The sequence below is a fragment of the Parastagonospora nodorum genome (genome assembly GCF_000146915.1).
Source record: "Parastagonospora nodorum SN15 chromosome Unknown scaffold_45, whole genome shotgun sequence".
NCBI classification, from domain to species: Eukaryota; Fungi; Ascomycota; class Dothideomycetes; order Pleosporales; family Phaeosphaeriaceae; genus Parastagonospora; species Parastagonospora nodorum.
The window spans coordinates 102964-118550 of NW_001884593.1; the positions used below are offsets into that span (position 1 = coordinate 102964).

The window sequence follows — 15587 nt, forward strand, 5'->3', positions numbered from 1 at the left end:
TCATGTACCAAGGTCAGTGGACGTTACACAACCTCGCCTCCAGCATTGTTGTTTTTGCCGACGTGACACAGGTCGTCGCGTTCAGCTCACCGTCTTCACGCGACGTGAGTCTCCAGCGATGACCAGTTTGGTATCGGTCCCTACAGCATTCAATGCCGCTGACCGCAAAGTACGTGCGTCAAACCGGACGAAATCACCGCCTTTCTGGTATTCCATCTCGCCGAGCATTGTTGGTAGGCAGAGTGCAGTTATGGCCCGGATCGGGTAGGCTCACGGGCAGACGCATGTCCACCGGCTTGGTAGCAAACGACAGCTCGCTTTTCTGTTTCTTGCTCCCCCGCCCCTCGTCTTCTCTCCTACATTCGCTCTGCGTTCTATATCTCGCGTCTTGGTTCCATTGCTGTCATCGCAAATCCTTCACTCTCCTCACATCATCTTCTGCCGCCACCACGCGTGTTGCTACTTGTCATGGACATGTCGCCCACTCGAATGCTGCGATCTAGCAAACAGGTGCCTGGACCAGGGCTTCCTGATGACGGTCCGAACGAAGACCGCATGCACCGCGCTGGCCCTGCTGATCCCCCAGCACAAGCGTCAACCAGCCAGTCTGCGAAAGCCAAAGGGAAGCGTCCGGTATGTCTCCGTGTCAACATCAGACTGCGCTATAGCTGACTTTGGGAGGTGCAGGTGGACCACAACAGACACGGAGATGAGAGTGACGACCAGTCAGTCATCATAACCGGCTCAGGTCCCGCGCCTGCGAGACAGCAGAATCCGTTCATGACTCCCGCTCTCACGTTCGCCGGACACAGGAACGGCCACTTGGCGCGTCGCATCAAACGACAGGAGAAGCGTCACAGCGATGAGCTAAGGAGGATGTCCGCTGTTCTTTCACAATGCCAAGGTGAACTTGCCGCCGCACGCCAGGAATCACGTCTCTACCAAGATGAACTTGTCACGGCACGCCAGGAATTGGGTATCTATCAAGATGCACTTGTCACGGCACGCCAGGAATCGGGTGACTATCAAGATGAGCTTGCCGCCGCACGCCAGGAATCGGGTGACTATCAAGATGAACTTGCTGTCGCACGCCAGGACTTGGGTCTCTACCAAGATGCACTTGCCGCCGCACGCCAGGAATCGAGTGACTATCAAGATGCACTTGCTGCCGCACGCCAGGAATCGGGTGACTCTCAAGATGAGCTTGCTGCCGCACGCCAGGAATCGAGTGACTATCAAGATGAGCTTGCTGCCGCACGCCAGGAATTGGGTGACTATCACGATGAGCTTGCTGCCGCCGACGAGGAATTCAGTATCATGCAGACAAACATACGCGAGACGCAGTTCCACCATTCCGTGCAGCGTTGCCAAGACTGCGCTGGTAAGATTGAGGACAGTGACATATACGTCTACGATCACTGCGGTGCTGTAAGTTGTATTCTCGTGCTCCTTCTAGTATCAACCTACTTACTACAACTTGACAGTTCCGATGCGGCAAGTGCGTTCGCCAGCATGGCGAGATAGCCTGCCTTCAGCATGAAGAGCTTGGACCGCAGGGTATGCATAGAGTCTACGGAGGCCTAGAGTGCACGCTGGGCACGTGCGAAGAATCAGAGGATCCTCGCCGTCTCCACGATCTTCCATGCGGTAAGTCCTCCAAGGTCAGTCTTCCAGGATCTCCTGCTAACTTTCTCTAGGTCATCCTGTGTGCATGCCATGCGCACTCAAGTGGGTCCAGTACAGGGACGACCCTCCCCGCTTTCAGCCGATGTATCACTGCCCACTGTGCCTGACCAGCCTGCCCAGTGATCAACTGGCTCTGCATCCTACACTAGTTCATCGCGCGAATGACGAAGATGCTAGGAGGACGGTTGCCTGAACCTATCCATACAACAACCTGGTTTAGTGCATGCGGCACTATGGTTGATCTAGGGGGGTCGTCGTGTTCGTCAGGTCCTTTGAATTAAGCTGGTGTCAGGAATCATAGTCAACGCCGTACAATCAAGTCTATCTGTCTCTATTCACCATTGTCTAAGCCTATTGCACTCGAAGTTGTGAGTAACCCTGTTCAGGTTGCATGACACGCACCTTCTCTTGCATTGGTCAGCACTAAACGCTGTCGTCGACTCTGCTCTGTATACTTTGCAGAGATGGCTGCCATCCAAATAATCTTGTACCATGCCTCTGCGTCGTGAGTGCATCTTTCTCCTCGATTAGAGTAGTAAACTTGTTGGCCATGGGGTTGGGAAGAGCCTTGAATGCAACCTTGACGACAAGCCAGGGCGGTGATGATCTACAACCTGCATACCACAAACAGGGCAACCAGGTCCTGGGCAAGCATCCCGCCCTGCGTCCTGACCGCGTCCTTTCCACGACACGCCCACATCGCCATCACCTTTTGCCGCGCAATAGTGTCGGCATCAGTAACTGCTGCAAAAGCAGACTTGAGCTGAGAGCAAAGTGTCTCAAGGGCATGGAAATCACATTCTCAATTTTGGTATAGTTCGGTGGACTGAAACACCTTGATCTGATTCATGCATCTATCTGATTCCTGCGAGGGTCCGTCATTTGGCAGAGTCTTCTCGGCAGACTCGGAGAAAAGACCCTCTCAATCTCCCCGCCTCCATCCGCGTGAACCGATTACTTGCACCATGCTTTGCCCAGCCTGCGGCCTTTGATCATGCGTCGAGAACAGGATGTGAAGGCAAAGATCAACCAGAAAAAGGCATCATGCATGACGACCAATAGGGCGCTACTGCGGCGAATCTCCGCAGACATCGCTGTTGAAGCGCTCTGTTAGTACATGTCCTGCCTAAAACGGTGGAAAGATGTGGTACCTCATGGGCCTGCTGTCGCAATCCTCGCAATACCCGTTCTTGTCCCACTCTCGCTTGTAGCGCCATGCGCCAAAACACTGGTGGTTGGCATCATTTCGGGCGAAGTGACAGTACTCGATGAGCCGCTTCTGCTTATGCCCGCAGTGGGTGTGTGTGACATGTTCGTAGTAGCACATGCTAGCGGAGTGTTTTGGTAACGAGGAAAAGGTCTGTTGAAATTGGGAAGGTTGTGCCTTGGTGGATGGAGAGGGAACAAAGATAGGAGGCGGTGTCTTGAAATATATGCGGATCTTCGACTCGATTTGGGCAACGCTGTATCTCGCAGCGTACACGCTGTTCAAGAGGATCCCGGAATGTAGCCACGGCCCAGCGCGCAGTATCAACCCCCCGTAACACAACATGGCTCTCCATATGAGTGTGATGGCATGCATCCCAGTTTGTATTTGGGAGTTGCTCAGTGCAACATTGGCTTGTGGCGCGGACGTATGCCAGTCGCCGCGCCAGCTTCCAAGGTTTGACATGCACTGCATACCTCGACCTCTGTACCAGACTCAAGCTACGGATGTGCCGTTTGCTCCCCCTGCATCAAGGTCAAGTTGGCACCGCTTTCTCTTCCGTTTCCCCGAGCTTGTCTTCGCCCCCGCTCAAGGACTGCGGACATACATGGCACGACCGATCGAGATGCACGCTACGATACGCAAGCAATTTATATCGAGTGTCTGGCCAGGTTCTCACCGGTGCTCATCGGCGGGTACAGGCTCCAAGGATCGCAGGTCCTGATGTCCGTCCGCACCTGAGATGGAATCTATCAACAACGTGGAAGTGTTTGCACATGCTTACAAGTATATTCGCGGACCAAGTTTAGTTGGCGCGCAACCTCAGGGCCATCAATAGAAGTCGCTTTGTATCGCAAGGATGGAGCTTGAAGCAGTGCGGAGGCGTCTGGTTAGCGCGACGTATGACGGTTACTTAGGAGCGAGAAGGTCTGTTCCCCGTAGCACAAGAAAGACCGCTCCCCGGTAGCACGGCATGATCTTCGTAGATAGCCCAGGTTAGGAAACCCACCAATGGGTCCGTTGATCCACATTCCGTGAAATTGAACTTGGAACAAGACAGAGATCATGATGAACTAGCTTACAGGAACTGATTTTAGAGATGAGGCAGGAAGAGGAGCTGCAGCACCTCAATTCGCTCGCTTGGGAGGCTTACTTCACATGCTCAAAAGGCTGTTCTACTCGGATTTACGAGGCGCACGCATTGAGGTACTCCCTGGTCAGACAAAGTTCTAATGACGTAGATAGTGGCGCTGAAGCAGCTGCTGCTACGCCTTAATGTAATAGCAACGGACTTGTATCTTGTTTAAACTACCATTTGTGAACTAGTCATCGTGATGAGTTCGGCGAAGTCGGGACAGTCTTTTTGTTCAAAGTGTGACATGTAGTACATTCTCCTGCTATCAATTACGACCTCTGTTATAATTTATTTAAGCGGCATAGGAAGCTGCTGGGCTCTATCCAAGCGCATTGATAGCACTAGAGTATAACAACGAAGACAGAGTAGACGTGTTATCTGGATTTTTGCTGTTCAAGCAAGGCAGCGTCTCACTCCATCTTGGAAGGAAATGCAAGACGAAAGAAAGGCAACGAAGAGGGCGCTCTCCGCATAGCCTCATCAATCGCCATTGCCGACATTGAAGATGGTTTTGGTATGGGGTGAACAATCTAGATTGTGTAAGACGGTATGTTCGCCGCTCTCCAGCACGCTGCTGGGTACGATGCGTAAATCGGAATCGCCTCTGCATGGCCAATGTAGAAACCATTGATGCTAGTATGTAGCGCCGTGTCCTCGTGTCCTTGGTCACTACACCTGAGTCAAAGCTGCAAGTGCCTAAAGGCATTTGGTAGTGACTTGTCATGTCTGAACGTTCGCTATAGATATCAGCTCGCGCTGCCCTTGTCTTTCGCCATGCTCGCATGCTCAATCTAACCCCACTGCGCTTTCAGTCAGATGTGGTGTCTACTCACGCCTCGATGATTGGACTGTATGTGTGGGGAGTGTCTAAAAGATTTGTGAGGCCAGATGCTCGATCAGCTTGTATGCCGGGCAGATACCTGCAGGTTGAGGAAATGACCGTGATTCGCTGGATGCGGGAGTTTGTCAGCGTAGTGTGTGTGTAGGAAGGTGTGCAGCTTACGTCTCTGTCCATTGGCACGCAGGTGATGGGTACTGGTGGAGGGCGGACTGTAGCAGATGATACCAACGTCTTTAGTAGTTTGCTGTGTGTCGTATCTGTAATCCAGGCATCTCTTTGCTCAGTTATTGGGGTATTGTTGCTTGAGCGACGGCTTGTGCTTCAAGTTGAGTATCCTCGCGATCCCGTAGTTGCAATTGACAGTCCTGGCGTTATTACTCTCATCATTATACACATTCGGGGGGATGTACATACCTACACCTGGTATTTGGATGAAGAGACTTGGTGGCACTTCATTTGACCTTGGAAACAAACTGGATGAGTGCAAACAAAGTCCAAAGAACACGATCGTCTTCACGTTCACGAGCACATACGCCTCTGGGAGCTTGGAGCGTAGTCCAGCTCCTCTTCGTAGTCGATCATGCTCTTGCCCGTCTTCTTCGCCTGGTACTTGAAGGCGCTCACACTCCCGAACACCTTCGTGTAGGCGTTCATCTCTCTGACCTGGCCCTCGATCCCGCGGTTCAAGTTCTTCGTGGAGACGACTACGTTCGGCCTGATTACTCGCCGGTCGTCGTGTCCTCGAGCTGGGGCGTAGACTCGTACGGTCTCATACCCCATACCGTGAACTTCAGCCCCTGCCAGGTCGCCAGCTTATCCCCGATATCGAGCTTCGTGGAGTACACGAACACCGCGAGCCGCAATCACTCAGACTCCCATGAACATTGTTTCGAACAATTCTGAACGTGGCTCTGAGGTGCCTACCCCTATCGCAACTTCATGTACTATGGCGTGCTCTCCTCGTATCACTACAGTGGACGGCGATACTATCACCACGACGACCCCGAGGCCTATCCTCGGCTCCATCGCGAAACCGGAGAACAGGATCATCGTGGTGAAAGACGAGGCCATCTGGTCGCACTCTTCATCGCACTTGGGGAGCTCCCGCTGCAAGTACTTCATGGTGTCCGAGTGGTAGACGCACACTGAGTTGAAGATGTGGATTATCAGCATGTCATACTCGCAGTACTCCGACCACGTCCTCACCATCGAGACCACGTCGGAGTGCTCTATCGTCGACGTGTACCCATGCACCTCAGCGTCTACTCGCCGGTCTTCATGGTGTTGCAGCAGGACACGATGTCGCCCCTAGCCCGGACCCCGACGAGACGAGGGAGTTGCACTCGATGTTTGCAAGTTTAATACTACGAGCTTGCATTACTTTACTAATTATCTACTCATCATTAAAATGCGCTCTCCTCTACTCTCCAACCACCCATCCCATCCCTTCCAAGCCTCCGCAAAGTCCGCATTACGCCAAGGACAACCTTACCCGACTCCTCTTATTCCGGAATTTACTAATTCGGATGTGGTGTGAATAAGGGCGATGCCTCGGGGTTCAGTCGACCACAATCTAACAGTGCCGCTATGGGCCTTCGCTGGATCAATTTAAACCCCCAAAGGTGATGTTGCGTTCGTGCCAGAGAGCCGGGAATTGGATGTGGCGCGTTGTGGCGGTTGAGTGGCCTGGGAACTGACGCTCGAGTATGTTTGGAGAGGAAGGAGGCGCTACGGTTTGATGGACCAGAGATCTAGTCAATGTTTAGATTGTAGAAGTCGTTGTGGTGCTTGTAGTCGCTCAGCTGCTGCTCCCTCAGTACAATTAGGAGGAAAGATTTGCCGTGTTCACACTATCAAGTCTCCCCAACTGCAACGCAACGCAATCTCTACCCTCGTTACTGGGCCTTCGAGTGGCGTGCAGCTCGCGCGCTTCAGTAGGGGTGATTGATCGCAGTGGCAAGGGCGATGCTCTACGTCTCGACTCCAGCGGGAAGATAACGGCTGGAATTTCGGGCAGCCCGAAGTCTCACGCTCGGCCGCTCGGCCACTGCAAGTCATAGGAAGTATCATGTGCAACTCTAGCTTGAATATACTAGCTGAAATTTCGGGCGGCCCGAAGTCTCACGCTCGGCCGCTCAGCCACTGCAAGTCGTAGGAAGTATCATGTACAGTTCCAGCTTGAATATACTAGCTGAAATTTCGGGCAGCCCGAAGTCTCACGCTCGGCCGCTCAGCCACTGCAAGTCGTAGGAAGTATCATGTACAATTCCAGCTTGAATATACTAGCTGAAATTTCGGGCAGCCCGAAGTCTCACGCTCGGGGCCACTGCGAGTTGCAGGAAGTATCATATGCAACTCCAGCTTGAATACAATAGCTGAAATTTCGGGCAGCCCGAAGTCTCACGCTCGGCCACTGCGAGTCGCAGGAAGGATCATGTCCGCCTAGCATGTCAATGCCCAACTCCAGCTTGAGCATAACGGCTGAAATTTCGGGTAGCCCGAAGTCTCACGCTCGGAGCCACCTGTATCCCAGTCCTCGTCGACATGTCGGATCTCCATCTTCCCAGTTTCGAGTATCGCCTTGTAGAAGTGAACTAAACTTGCTGCCCAGATGCGAAATTGAACGGGTGGCTAGACGAAGCTCGATGACGAGGTCGGATCCACAGCGAATCACTCAAGGTGATTATGGCAGGCCATGGACATGGTCGAACAATCGACTGTGCCCGAATTGTACCCATCTCGAACATTCCCAACATGCTCTCGTTCTCAGCATCGAGTTATGGAGGTATAGTGCCGTGGCTGACGGGGGGGCGGCGTGGGGGCGGCGCGCTTGGCGAGCGATCAACGTGTAGGTTCGCATCTCATCGAAGAGGTAGGAGGCGGATAGTTGTTAGCAAGTTCCTACATTGTGTTAGCGCTACGCTTCTCTCCCCAAGGGAAGTGCCATGCCTTTCGAAAATCAGGGCGCGTCCTCTTCAGTCAGCACCCGACCCGTCCACGCGTTGACGCTTCTTTGTAGGTTCACGAGACGACGGACGCCGGAGTCATTGGTGCTCGGAAATTGCTTGCGTCTGTGTCCGGCAGCGAAGGCAATGGCCCCCCACTCTCGGTCATGTCCACTACTGGAAAGGGCTTGACCCTCTTCCCCGCCTCGAAGGCCGGCAACGCGTCCTTGATAGACTGCAGGCGCGTACCAAGAGCGTGATGCTTGATGTTGTGCAGGTATCCTCGCGCTCGCTCGAGGGAGGCTTGGTCATCGTAGGCAAAGCTGCACAGTTTGTGCATGTAGTACGCTCCTTCAAGCTGGTAGTGAATCCAGATCTGGCCAGTAATGACGTCGCCAATGACGGAAAAGTGGCAGGCGTCAACAGGCGATGGCTCGCGGCCGTATGCGATGCGGTAGAAAGTGGAGAGGTAGCTGACGACAGTCGCTCCGTCTCGGGCGGCCTGGCATCGTGCGACAAGGATGTTTTCTGTGCCGAGGGGCGACTTCCACTGGCCGGTGAGGAAGGGCGCGTACATGGATTTGTTGATGACGTAGTTGTTCAAAATGGTCTGTTCGGTGTCGGTGAAGGGTGCTTCACAACCTGCTGCGCGCGCATGGCCTCTCTGCAGGTACCCAATGCAGGTGTCTGGCCTCGGCTGCGTGAGTGGACCCCACGTCTTCTTCTTCTTTTCGTCCGGGCAAGGAGGAAGGAAGAAGCGGTTGAGGCGCTCTTCAGGCAGACAATTGATGAATGGAACCAGCTCGACGCCTTCCCTGTCGTTGAATTCTCCCTGGAAGAGAAGGTAGGGCACAAGCTGCTCTCTGCCGGCCGCCTCGTTGACGCGGGCGGCGGCCCGTTGGCGTTTGACGATTTTCTTTGCGTTTGGGGACGGCGCAGTTGCTGGATCGCGAGGCTTCAGTATGACGTCGTCAACGAAGCGCTGCAGACAGTCTGGAAGCGCTTGCGCGTCGTCGATGAAGATGTTGTACTCCTCGAGCTTTTGGATGGCGTCGTATGTGGTGCCGCTACGGCTGGGCGACGATGAGCGGTTGGAGGCCGAGGGAGGCATAGCGGGGGGGATGACGGGTGCGTGTGCGGGTACGGGTGCGCTGAGCGAATGCTGCAGGAGCTCGAGGTTGGCCGTGGTCAGGGGGGGCGATGAGGACTTGCTGTGGGAGGCGCGAGACGATAGCGGACAGCAGCCCTCAGATGCGGCACGTTTGCGCTTCGGCATGGGGAGGGGGCAGTAATAGTAATGTCGGCGGCGCGACGTCGAGGGATGCGATGGTGTTGTTGTTGCACGACGCTCTCTCGTCGCGGGACGCTAAATCGGGCTGACAGTTTCTCCGCATCCCCGCCGCGTTTTGACCACTGCTGACCATGGCTCAAACGACCACATATGGGCGGAGTGAGAATCCACCCACCTCGTCTGCTCAGACGCGTCCAACGCTCCGTACCCCCCAAATCAGAATGAGGTTTTTGGAGTCGTATTTCGAAGCCAAACACAGATGGTATATCGGAGGTTTGCGTGGCTGCGGCCAATAGATCGTGCTAAGCTTCTAGCGTCTAAGCCACAGAACATCAAGACTTTCGCGCATTGCTTCAACACGAAGTACCTAGCCGCCCATCAATCCCGTCTATCGATTCTGGCACTTCTGTTAGAATCGTTCGCTCAGAGCGATTATTACTACGTACGCAGCCTGTCTCCTAATCGCTCAGAACAGCAACAGGTAAGCATAAGGTAGGGCAGTCTTTTCACTATTCAGCTGAGCCGAGTGGCTAGAGCGTGGTTCCCATTGGCCGACTGCGCCACTGGCTCTGAGAATTGACAAATACAACCGACAACGCCATATAACCTCAAGCCGAGCCAACATTTGCCGGACGCCGGACAAGGGATGAATGCTGCCCAAGTGTGCGCTAGAGTCTGCGTTTCAGCACGGCGAGGATACCTTCGCACCTTCTCCGAAGTCCAGATGGTGCTCCAATGTCGCGTCGGCGTTTACTCGTTGGGAGGGACCATATGGACATCATCGGCGATCAGATGCTATCAGACACGGACGACGTCAAACATTGATATGAGGACCCAGGAAGCAATGTCTTGAACATTCCTCCGTGTGTACTAATCTGCACCAACGGCTGATCGCCGCCCTCCAGCTGCCCCTCCTCCAAGACTACCCATGAATCCTCGTGTCCCTCGCCATTGACGAAGCCGACTTTACACCCAAGAACAAGCGCACATTGCAAGAAAGCTGGACTAGGCCAACGGGCAATGGCGACCAAAGCAGCCCAACAGCACATGATCCATTCGAACCCACTCGCTGCGTCTTTTTTACTATTTTCTTACCTCGCCCAGCTTACGTCGCGCCTTTGTCCATCCAGCTATGATACCGAGGACATTTCCAACATTCCTGAGTTTTCAAGCATAGTTCCAGTCATTGATGTGCTTTGATGAGTTCATAGTCTCGAACTTGGAAAATGGATACCTGCACCAACGACTTAAGGTACACCCATCATGCTGGGTACCGGGGCTCTACTCCGAAGCCATTTCGGATCTCGATCACAACCTCCCTCAACTCCCCACCAGCCACTCCCTCCCCATCGCTGCGTCCGCCTCCCAAACAGCGACGAGGCATAAGTGTCTCGAGCGCAGGGAGCAGGTTCCGATTCTGGCGGCGCGTACCGTTGACGGGAACGCGGATCGGACATGCACGAGCGCGAGTGCGGACGTGGCGGATGGGAAGCGTGTTGGGATGGCAAGTCAGCCAGAAAGCGATGGCTGGTTGAGAGATGCCGCGGGAGACTTGCGCTATCGGCTCTCGGGTTGACGATGACACTGTGATTGTCTTTGATCGGGGAGAAGCAACATCATCGATGATGGCTTTGCGACTTTCCCCCGAGCGTCTTGGTACATTTCACAAGTAGAGTGAAGCGCTGGTCCATGATTGAGTAGACTCCGCATATGTCGAAGTGTCGGTGAGCCGGGTCTTCCATTTTGAGCAAAGATGAAGGTGTCCAGTGTCGGGGACAGGCAGAATATGACTGAGTAAGACATCAGCCAGCCACCTCAGCTTGTAACGAGGGGTACGAAAAGAAGCAATCTCGGCCCTTCAAGTCACCACGACAGGATTGACGTGTACCATTGGAGTGGGCTAGGTGGGGTTGATGAGGTTGAGCACGGTCGATGTGTCCTGACCCCTGTCATGGCCGTTTCTGCCTCTTCCCACTCGACCCTGATCGCGTTGACGTACCGTCATAAAAGAGGCTCTGAAGAGAGAGCTGTGCATGAGCTCAAAGGCACCGTCTCCAGGACTTGCGCACTTGTGGTGCAGTGCTGTTTGCGGTGGCTCATGCGGCCAGGTAATCGGGACACCCTTCTCCAGTCGGATCATTCCGCATAGCAAATGTGTCTCTTATGTGCTTATACGAAATAATCAAAGCCAGTTGCCACCATATACTTTGGATCCGGGAGTGCAGGAACGAAAAGCATTGGCATGCATCCAATACAACATATGAGCACGTGCAACCAGACGGCTGGGAAGGCGCGATTTTCACAGAGTAACAGCACCAGCAGTGTTTCATATGCAGCTGGAGTGATGAGATGAGCTTTCGGATTGACTGATGCCGATCGCTAAGGTCTTCACACGAGTCCCTGTTCGCTGTTCGGTTTCAGCCACACCAGTTCACTCCGTGCTATTGCGAGGGAGATACGGAAGAGCAGACGCCATCCCCCCATAGACATGCGCTTGCTGGGTCTCTAGAAGATGCATCGGTTCAGGGTGATGGAGCAGTAGCTGGAGCGATTTCCCTGACGCTGGCTGAGACGGTAATGGAGAGGCGGGTCAGATATTAGCGCACGGGTCCACCAGGTCCAAGCCGTGCTATTGCAAGTCGTGGACGACGGATGCGTGCATTGTCAATCGACCGTTGAGCCCACAGGTGAAGTCGCTGACCCCGTGCCGACCCGTTCTGGGGAGGTGCTCAGGCTTGGGGCTCCATCGGTCAGCGGCCAGCGGCGCAGGGTACGCGGAGACGCGGCCGACCGGATCACACGAGACACATAATGTGGTCTGTATAGGTCAGCCAAGTACGCATGTCCAACACGGGAGGGGACAGATTGGGATGGCGATAATCTTCCCCGCTCTGGGAAATGTCTCTGTTGAGGCTTTTCGTGGCCGGAAGAGCTGGACTGACGTTGTGACTGACGTTGTGAGTAACCGTGTTCTGGTGATCGCGCTTGGGCGATGGAGAAATGTAGCAACGCCTCCGCAGGGAATGCTGGTCGGTAGAAGGACGCTTCCATGCCCAACTCAGCCACTTGGAGTGCGTGGGAGCGTCGGAGCAGCTGTATGTGGATTGGTCGTGGTGTGGTGCGTGGTGGTGGTGTAGCGGTGAGGTGCGTGGTGTCTGTGATGGAGTTGCCGTGGTGCTGATACGTACTGGGCTAGTCTGTACTCAGCCATAACGTTAGCGATCTCGTCGCCGCTTCTTTTTGCCCGCAGTGGGAAGAGCCCGCTAAACACTTGCACTAGCGCCGACGCGTCCACAGGCGCGCCCGACACTTCTTGATTCACTTCTTGACAAGCCAATTGGCCTACGATGAAGCTGTTCGCCCTTCCATCCTGCCGTCAGAATTTTTGACATGCTCCAGAACCCTCTTGATTCAACGCAAGCCATGCATTGACTCAGGAGGAGGATTCTGGAGCACAATCGACGGGACAACTCCTCTTCCGTGCAACAGTGTTTGTGACCAGTGCACGTTCTTATTCTAGGGAATATAGGTATACTTTGTGCGGACGTGCTGCACCGTCTCCTCACAATTCTTTCGTTGCATTCGTCTCAACATTGTTATTGTTGGAACACAGCATGGATCCTCGTCTGTGGATCGCAAGTCTACATGACAATGACGACGTGCCATCGCTGGACATCGACCTTGCTGCGCAGAATGACCCGGAGGGCTCTTGTTGGACAGATGCCTACAGAAAAGAGGCGAACATGTTCACGCCGCGGAGCGATCCACAATTCCAATACAAAGCGGACCAAGTCGATATGGGTGTCGCGCATGGAAATCCACTAGGTATGACACCAGATCACGATCTGTTTTGTGTGGTTGCATATGCTGATCGATCAAGAACTCTCCCAGTCAATCGAAGCCGGAGTCCAACAGCAGTACAGTAGCGATATGGAAGTTCCCATGACGCCTCCACCCTCCAACCTGCCCCCTGGGAATACCCCGAGAACACCGCCAACTCCAATGTGCGACGCCGTAGCCTTATATGGATTTCCAGCTTCATCTCAGCTATTGCAGAATTACGAGACAGCGTATACGAATCCCCTATCTACCCTCTCACAGGGTGGTGCGGCCTTTGCGTTACCACCTGCGCCAATGAACCCAGCCAGAGGACTGGACCAGCGAATACTATCATCACCATGCCCTATTGACGACGACACACCTTTCGACCTATATGGCAAGCGAGTTGTGTCGCACCTACTCTCCAACCACGAGGCTGTCTTCACGGATACATTCTTGGACTTCCTCCGCATGGACGGCATCGACGTACAAACACATGCAGCCTTGACCGGCATCCTCGCCACAAAAGGCTTCAAGCTCTCGTCCATCTCCCAAAGCAATCGTAAACGCATTCCCCCACCCGATGACATGACCACCCCCAAACGAAAGAAGCTGTCTTCCTCAAGCTGGTGGGGCCAATTCCTCAAGATCGGTCCCGACTCGCACCAGCTTCAGATCTGCGATGAGGGACAAGCGCTCCTCGACGACCCATTCGCTCTCCTCGGCGACATGTACGGGAACAAGGCCGAACCACTTGTAACCAGCGATTCCGTGGTCGAGTCTGGCGCCTACGGCAAGTTGTTCCTGTACACCATGGCGTTGAACTCATACGAGTTCCGCACAGACGTGATGCAGATCGTGATGCGGCTTTTCTACTACATCGTCTCGCACAACGGCATCAACCACTATATCAACTCGTCGAACTGCCGTCTACAAAGGTTGTTCCCCGCGGACATTGACAAGTTGCATAGGCAGTTGGAGTCATTTTTGCCCCCTGATTGCACGACGCTGAAGGGGTTCAAGGAGAAGCTGCAGGATCTAAGGAGCAAGGGGAGCTCATATGCGTTTATGGCGAAGAAGTTGGGGTTGGGAAGCTTGATCATGTTGAGGGTAAGTCTCCATCTCCATTCTCCCTTTCCCTCCCTAACCTCACCCGCAGGACCTCATTCCCCCGAACAAGATGTGGGCCTGCACAAAAGGCACCGAGAAATCCGGCATCTCGGACCTCGCTTTCGCGCATTTGCACTCCATCGGTGTGCCTGCGCAAGCAGCCACCATCGGCGCTGACAAGGTCATGCATACCCTCCTGTGGGACTTGTGTAGCACCGCGCCGGGATTTCGGGAGCGCAGGAAGCTGTTGGGAGAATGGGAGCCGTTCCCGGGGTTTGAGTATGCGCAGAGTGATGTGATGGAGAGGGGAATGGGAGAGGTGGCTAAACATGGAGTTGGTGAAGAGGTGGACGTTACAACAACTATTGCTGAGGAGATGGGCCAAGGCGACTGAGGCGCACGTTCGCCTTCTTCTTCTTTCTGACTGCATTTTCGTTTGACCGTTTTTTCCTCAGCACCATTGTTGCTTAGTACACCTTTCCTACTCTCTGAGTGTAGGTTTATGAAGTTATGATATCTTCTCATCTTAGTGGATCACGATCTTCTCATGCTTCTTCATGCTCGTTTCAACTTAAGGCGCCACTTTTGCATTCAGCCAACTAAGACGGAATCGCATCGGCCTACCAGCGGCGACAAATCATTCGGCGGGAGCCTCAATCCCTTCGTCTGCCGCCAGTGCGCGATAGCCCGCGTCCAATTGCCAGCCCCCACGCACAGACTGCATCACGACGGCATACAGGACACGCCAAACGGCGCCTCACTTGTGTAAACCAAGCACTACACATTGTGCTGGGCAGCACGGACTTCGCAATCTGTTTGCGCATGCTCTCAAAATAACTTCGACATCTTTATACACTCAGATACTCCGATATTAAAGTCCTCATGACGTCTGACCAAAACTTCGATGCCCACCAGTAGATGATTAATTATCCAGCAGAAGCGAATGCATCGTCACCTCGCGTCCGTCTAGCTGAGCTGACCCTAGTTCGACGAGTGACCTGATGAAGCCCCTGCTGAGTTTGCCGACTGGGGGTCGCGAAACCTCCGTGTTCCCACACCATGTACAATCAGATCATGAAGGAGCAGCATCAGATCCAAATGGTCGCATTACCGCATGCATCGAATTAGACTCTCAACTGTACCTGACCCTGCCAGCTTTCAACCATTCAACCCATGTTCTCTCGCTCTTCGTCGAGATTCCCCAAATGACATCCAAACCTGCCATACCGACATCGTAAGAGCGTTTATCACTACCACTGAAGTTCGAGCCAACGATGAGAGACTGGTCTCTCATTCCGACTTTGTCCCCGAGGCTGGCGAGGCAGTCTCCCCAACCGCTACCTTGTTTTTGCGGTCCTCCAAAGTCAAGTGGGCGCGGAAACAATCACGATTGATCCATTTGGCAAGGTACATGTCGGTCTGGTAGATAGTAGTGCAAAGATCGGCTGGCAGGCGTTCACTCTCTCCTATACTATGCTGCAAGCCCTTGTTGTCGGAGCGGTCCGCCTCATCGTTGAAGTCTAACAGAGTCAGCAGCTTGCCGCGGGATAATC

General features: G+C 53.9%; 7 protein-coding genes across 7 annotated transcripts; 3 read left to right on the forward strand and 4 right to left on the reverse strand.

Moving 5' to 3' along the window:
• Positions 1 to 2: 2 nt before the first annotated feature.
• On the forward strand, positions 3 to 1697 carry SNOG_16310 (hypothetical protein; the record flags this gene model as incomplete). Its single annotated transcript, XM_001806380.1, has 5 exons — positions 3 to 104; positions 147 to 169; positions 511 to 633; positions 702 to 1428; positions 1485 to 1697. The coding sequence occupies 5 exons, from the start codon at positions 3 to 5 to the stop codon at positions 1695 to 1697; spliced, it is 1188 nt and encodes a 395-aa protein (XP_001806432.1).
• A 1539-nt stretch (positions 1698 to 3236) lies between these two features.
• Positions 3237 to 3617, forward strand: SNOG_16311 (hypothetical protein; the record flags this gene model as incomplete). Its single annotated transcript, XM_001806381.1, has 1 exon — positions 3237 to 3617. The coding sequence occupies one exon, from the start codon at positions 3237 to 3239 to the stop codon at positions 3615 to 3617; it is 381 nt and encodes a 126-aa protein (XP_001806433.1).
• Positions 3618 to 5149: 1532 nt separating this feature from the next.
• SNOG_16312 (hypothetical protein) lies at positions 5150 to 5649 on the reverse strand (the record flags this gene model as incomplete). Its single annotated transcript, XM_001806382.1, has 2 exons — positions 5150 to 5283; positions 5403 to 5649. The coding sequence occupies 2 exons, from the start codon at positions 5647 to 5649 to the stop codon at positions 5150 to 5152; spliced, it is 381 nt and encodes a 126-aa protein (XP_001806434.1).
• Positions 5650 to 7890: 2241 nt separating this feature from the next.
• On the reverse strand, positions 7891 to 9090 carry SNOG_16313 (hypothetical protein; the record flags this gene model as incomplete). The annotated part of the gene is made up of 1 exon (XM_001806383.1): positions 7891 to 9090. One exon carries the CDS (start codon positions 9088 to 9090, stop codon positions 7891 to 7893), a length of 1200 nt encoding a protein of 399 aa, XP_001806435.1.
• Positions 9091 to 10366: 1276 nt separating this feature from the next.
• On the reverse strand, positions 10367 to 10847 carry SNOG_16314 (hypothetical protein; the record flags this gene model as incomplete). Its single annotated transcript, XM_001806384.1, has 2 exons — positions 10367 to 10689; positions 10766 to 10847. The coding sequence occupies 2 exons, from the start codon at positions 10845 to 10847 to the stop codon at positions 10367 to 10369; spliced, it is 405 nt and encodes a 134-aa protein (XP_001806436.1).
• An 887-nt stretch (positions 10848 to 11734) lies between these two features.
• On the reverse strand, positions 11735 to 12316 carry SNOG_16315 (hypothetical protein; the record flags this gene model as incomplete). Its single annotated transcript, XM_001806385.1, has 3 exons — positions 11735 to 11923; positions 12060 to 12198; positions 12294 to 12316. 3 exons carry the CDS (start codon positions 12314 to 12316, stop codon positions 11735 to 11737), a joined length of 351 nt encoding a protein of 116 aa, XP_001806437.1.
• A 403-nt stretch (positions 12317 to 12719) lies between these two features.
• On the forward strand, positions 12720 to 14428 carry SNOG_16316 (hypothetical protein; the record flags this gene model as incomplete). The annotated part of the gene is made up of 3 exons (XM_001806386.1): positions 12720 to 12930; positions 13250 to 14034; positions 14084 to 14428. The coding sequence occupies 3 exons, from the start codon at positions 12720 to 12722 to the stop codon at positions 14426 to 14428; spliced, it is 1341 nt and encodes a 446-aa protein (XP_001806438.1).
• Positions 14429 to 15587: the final 1159 nt, after the last annotated feature.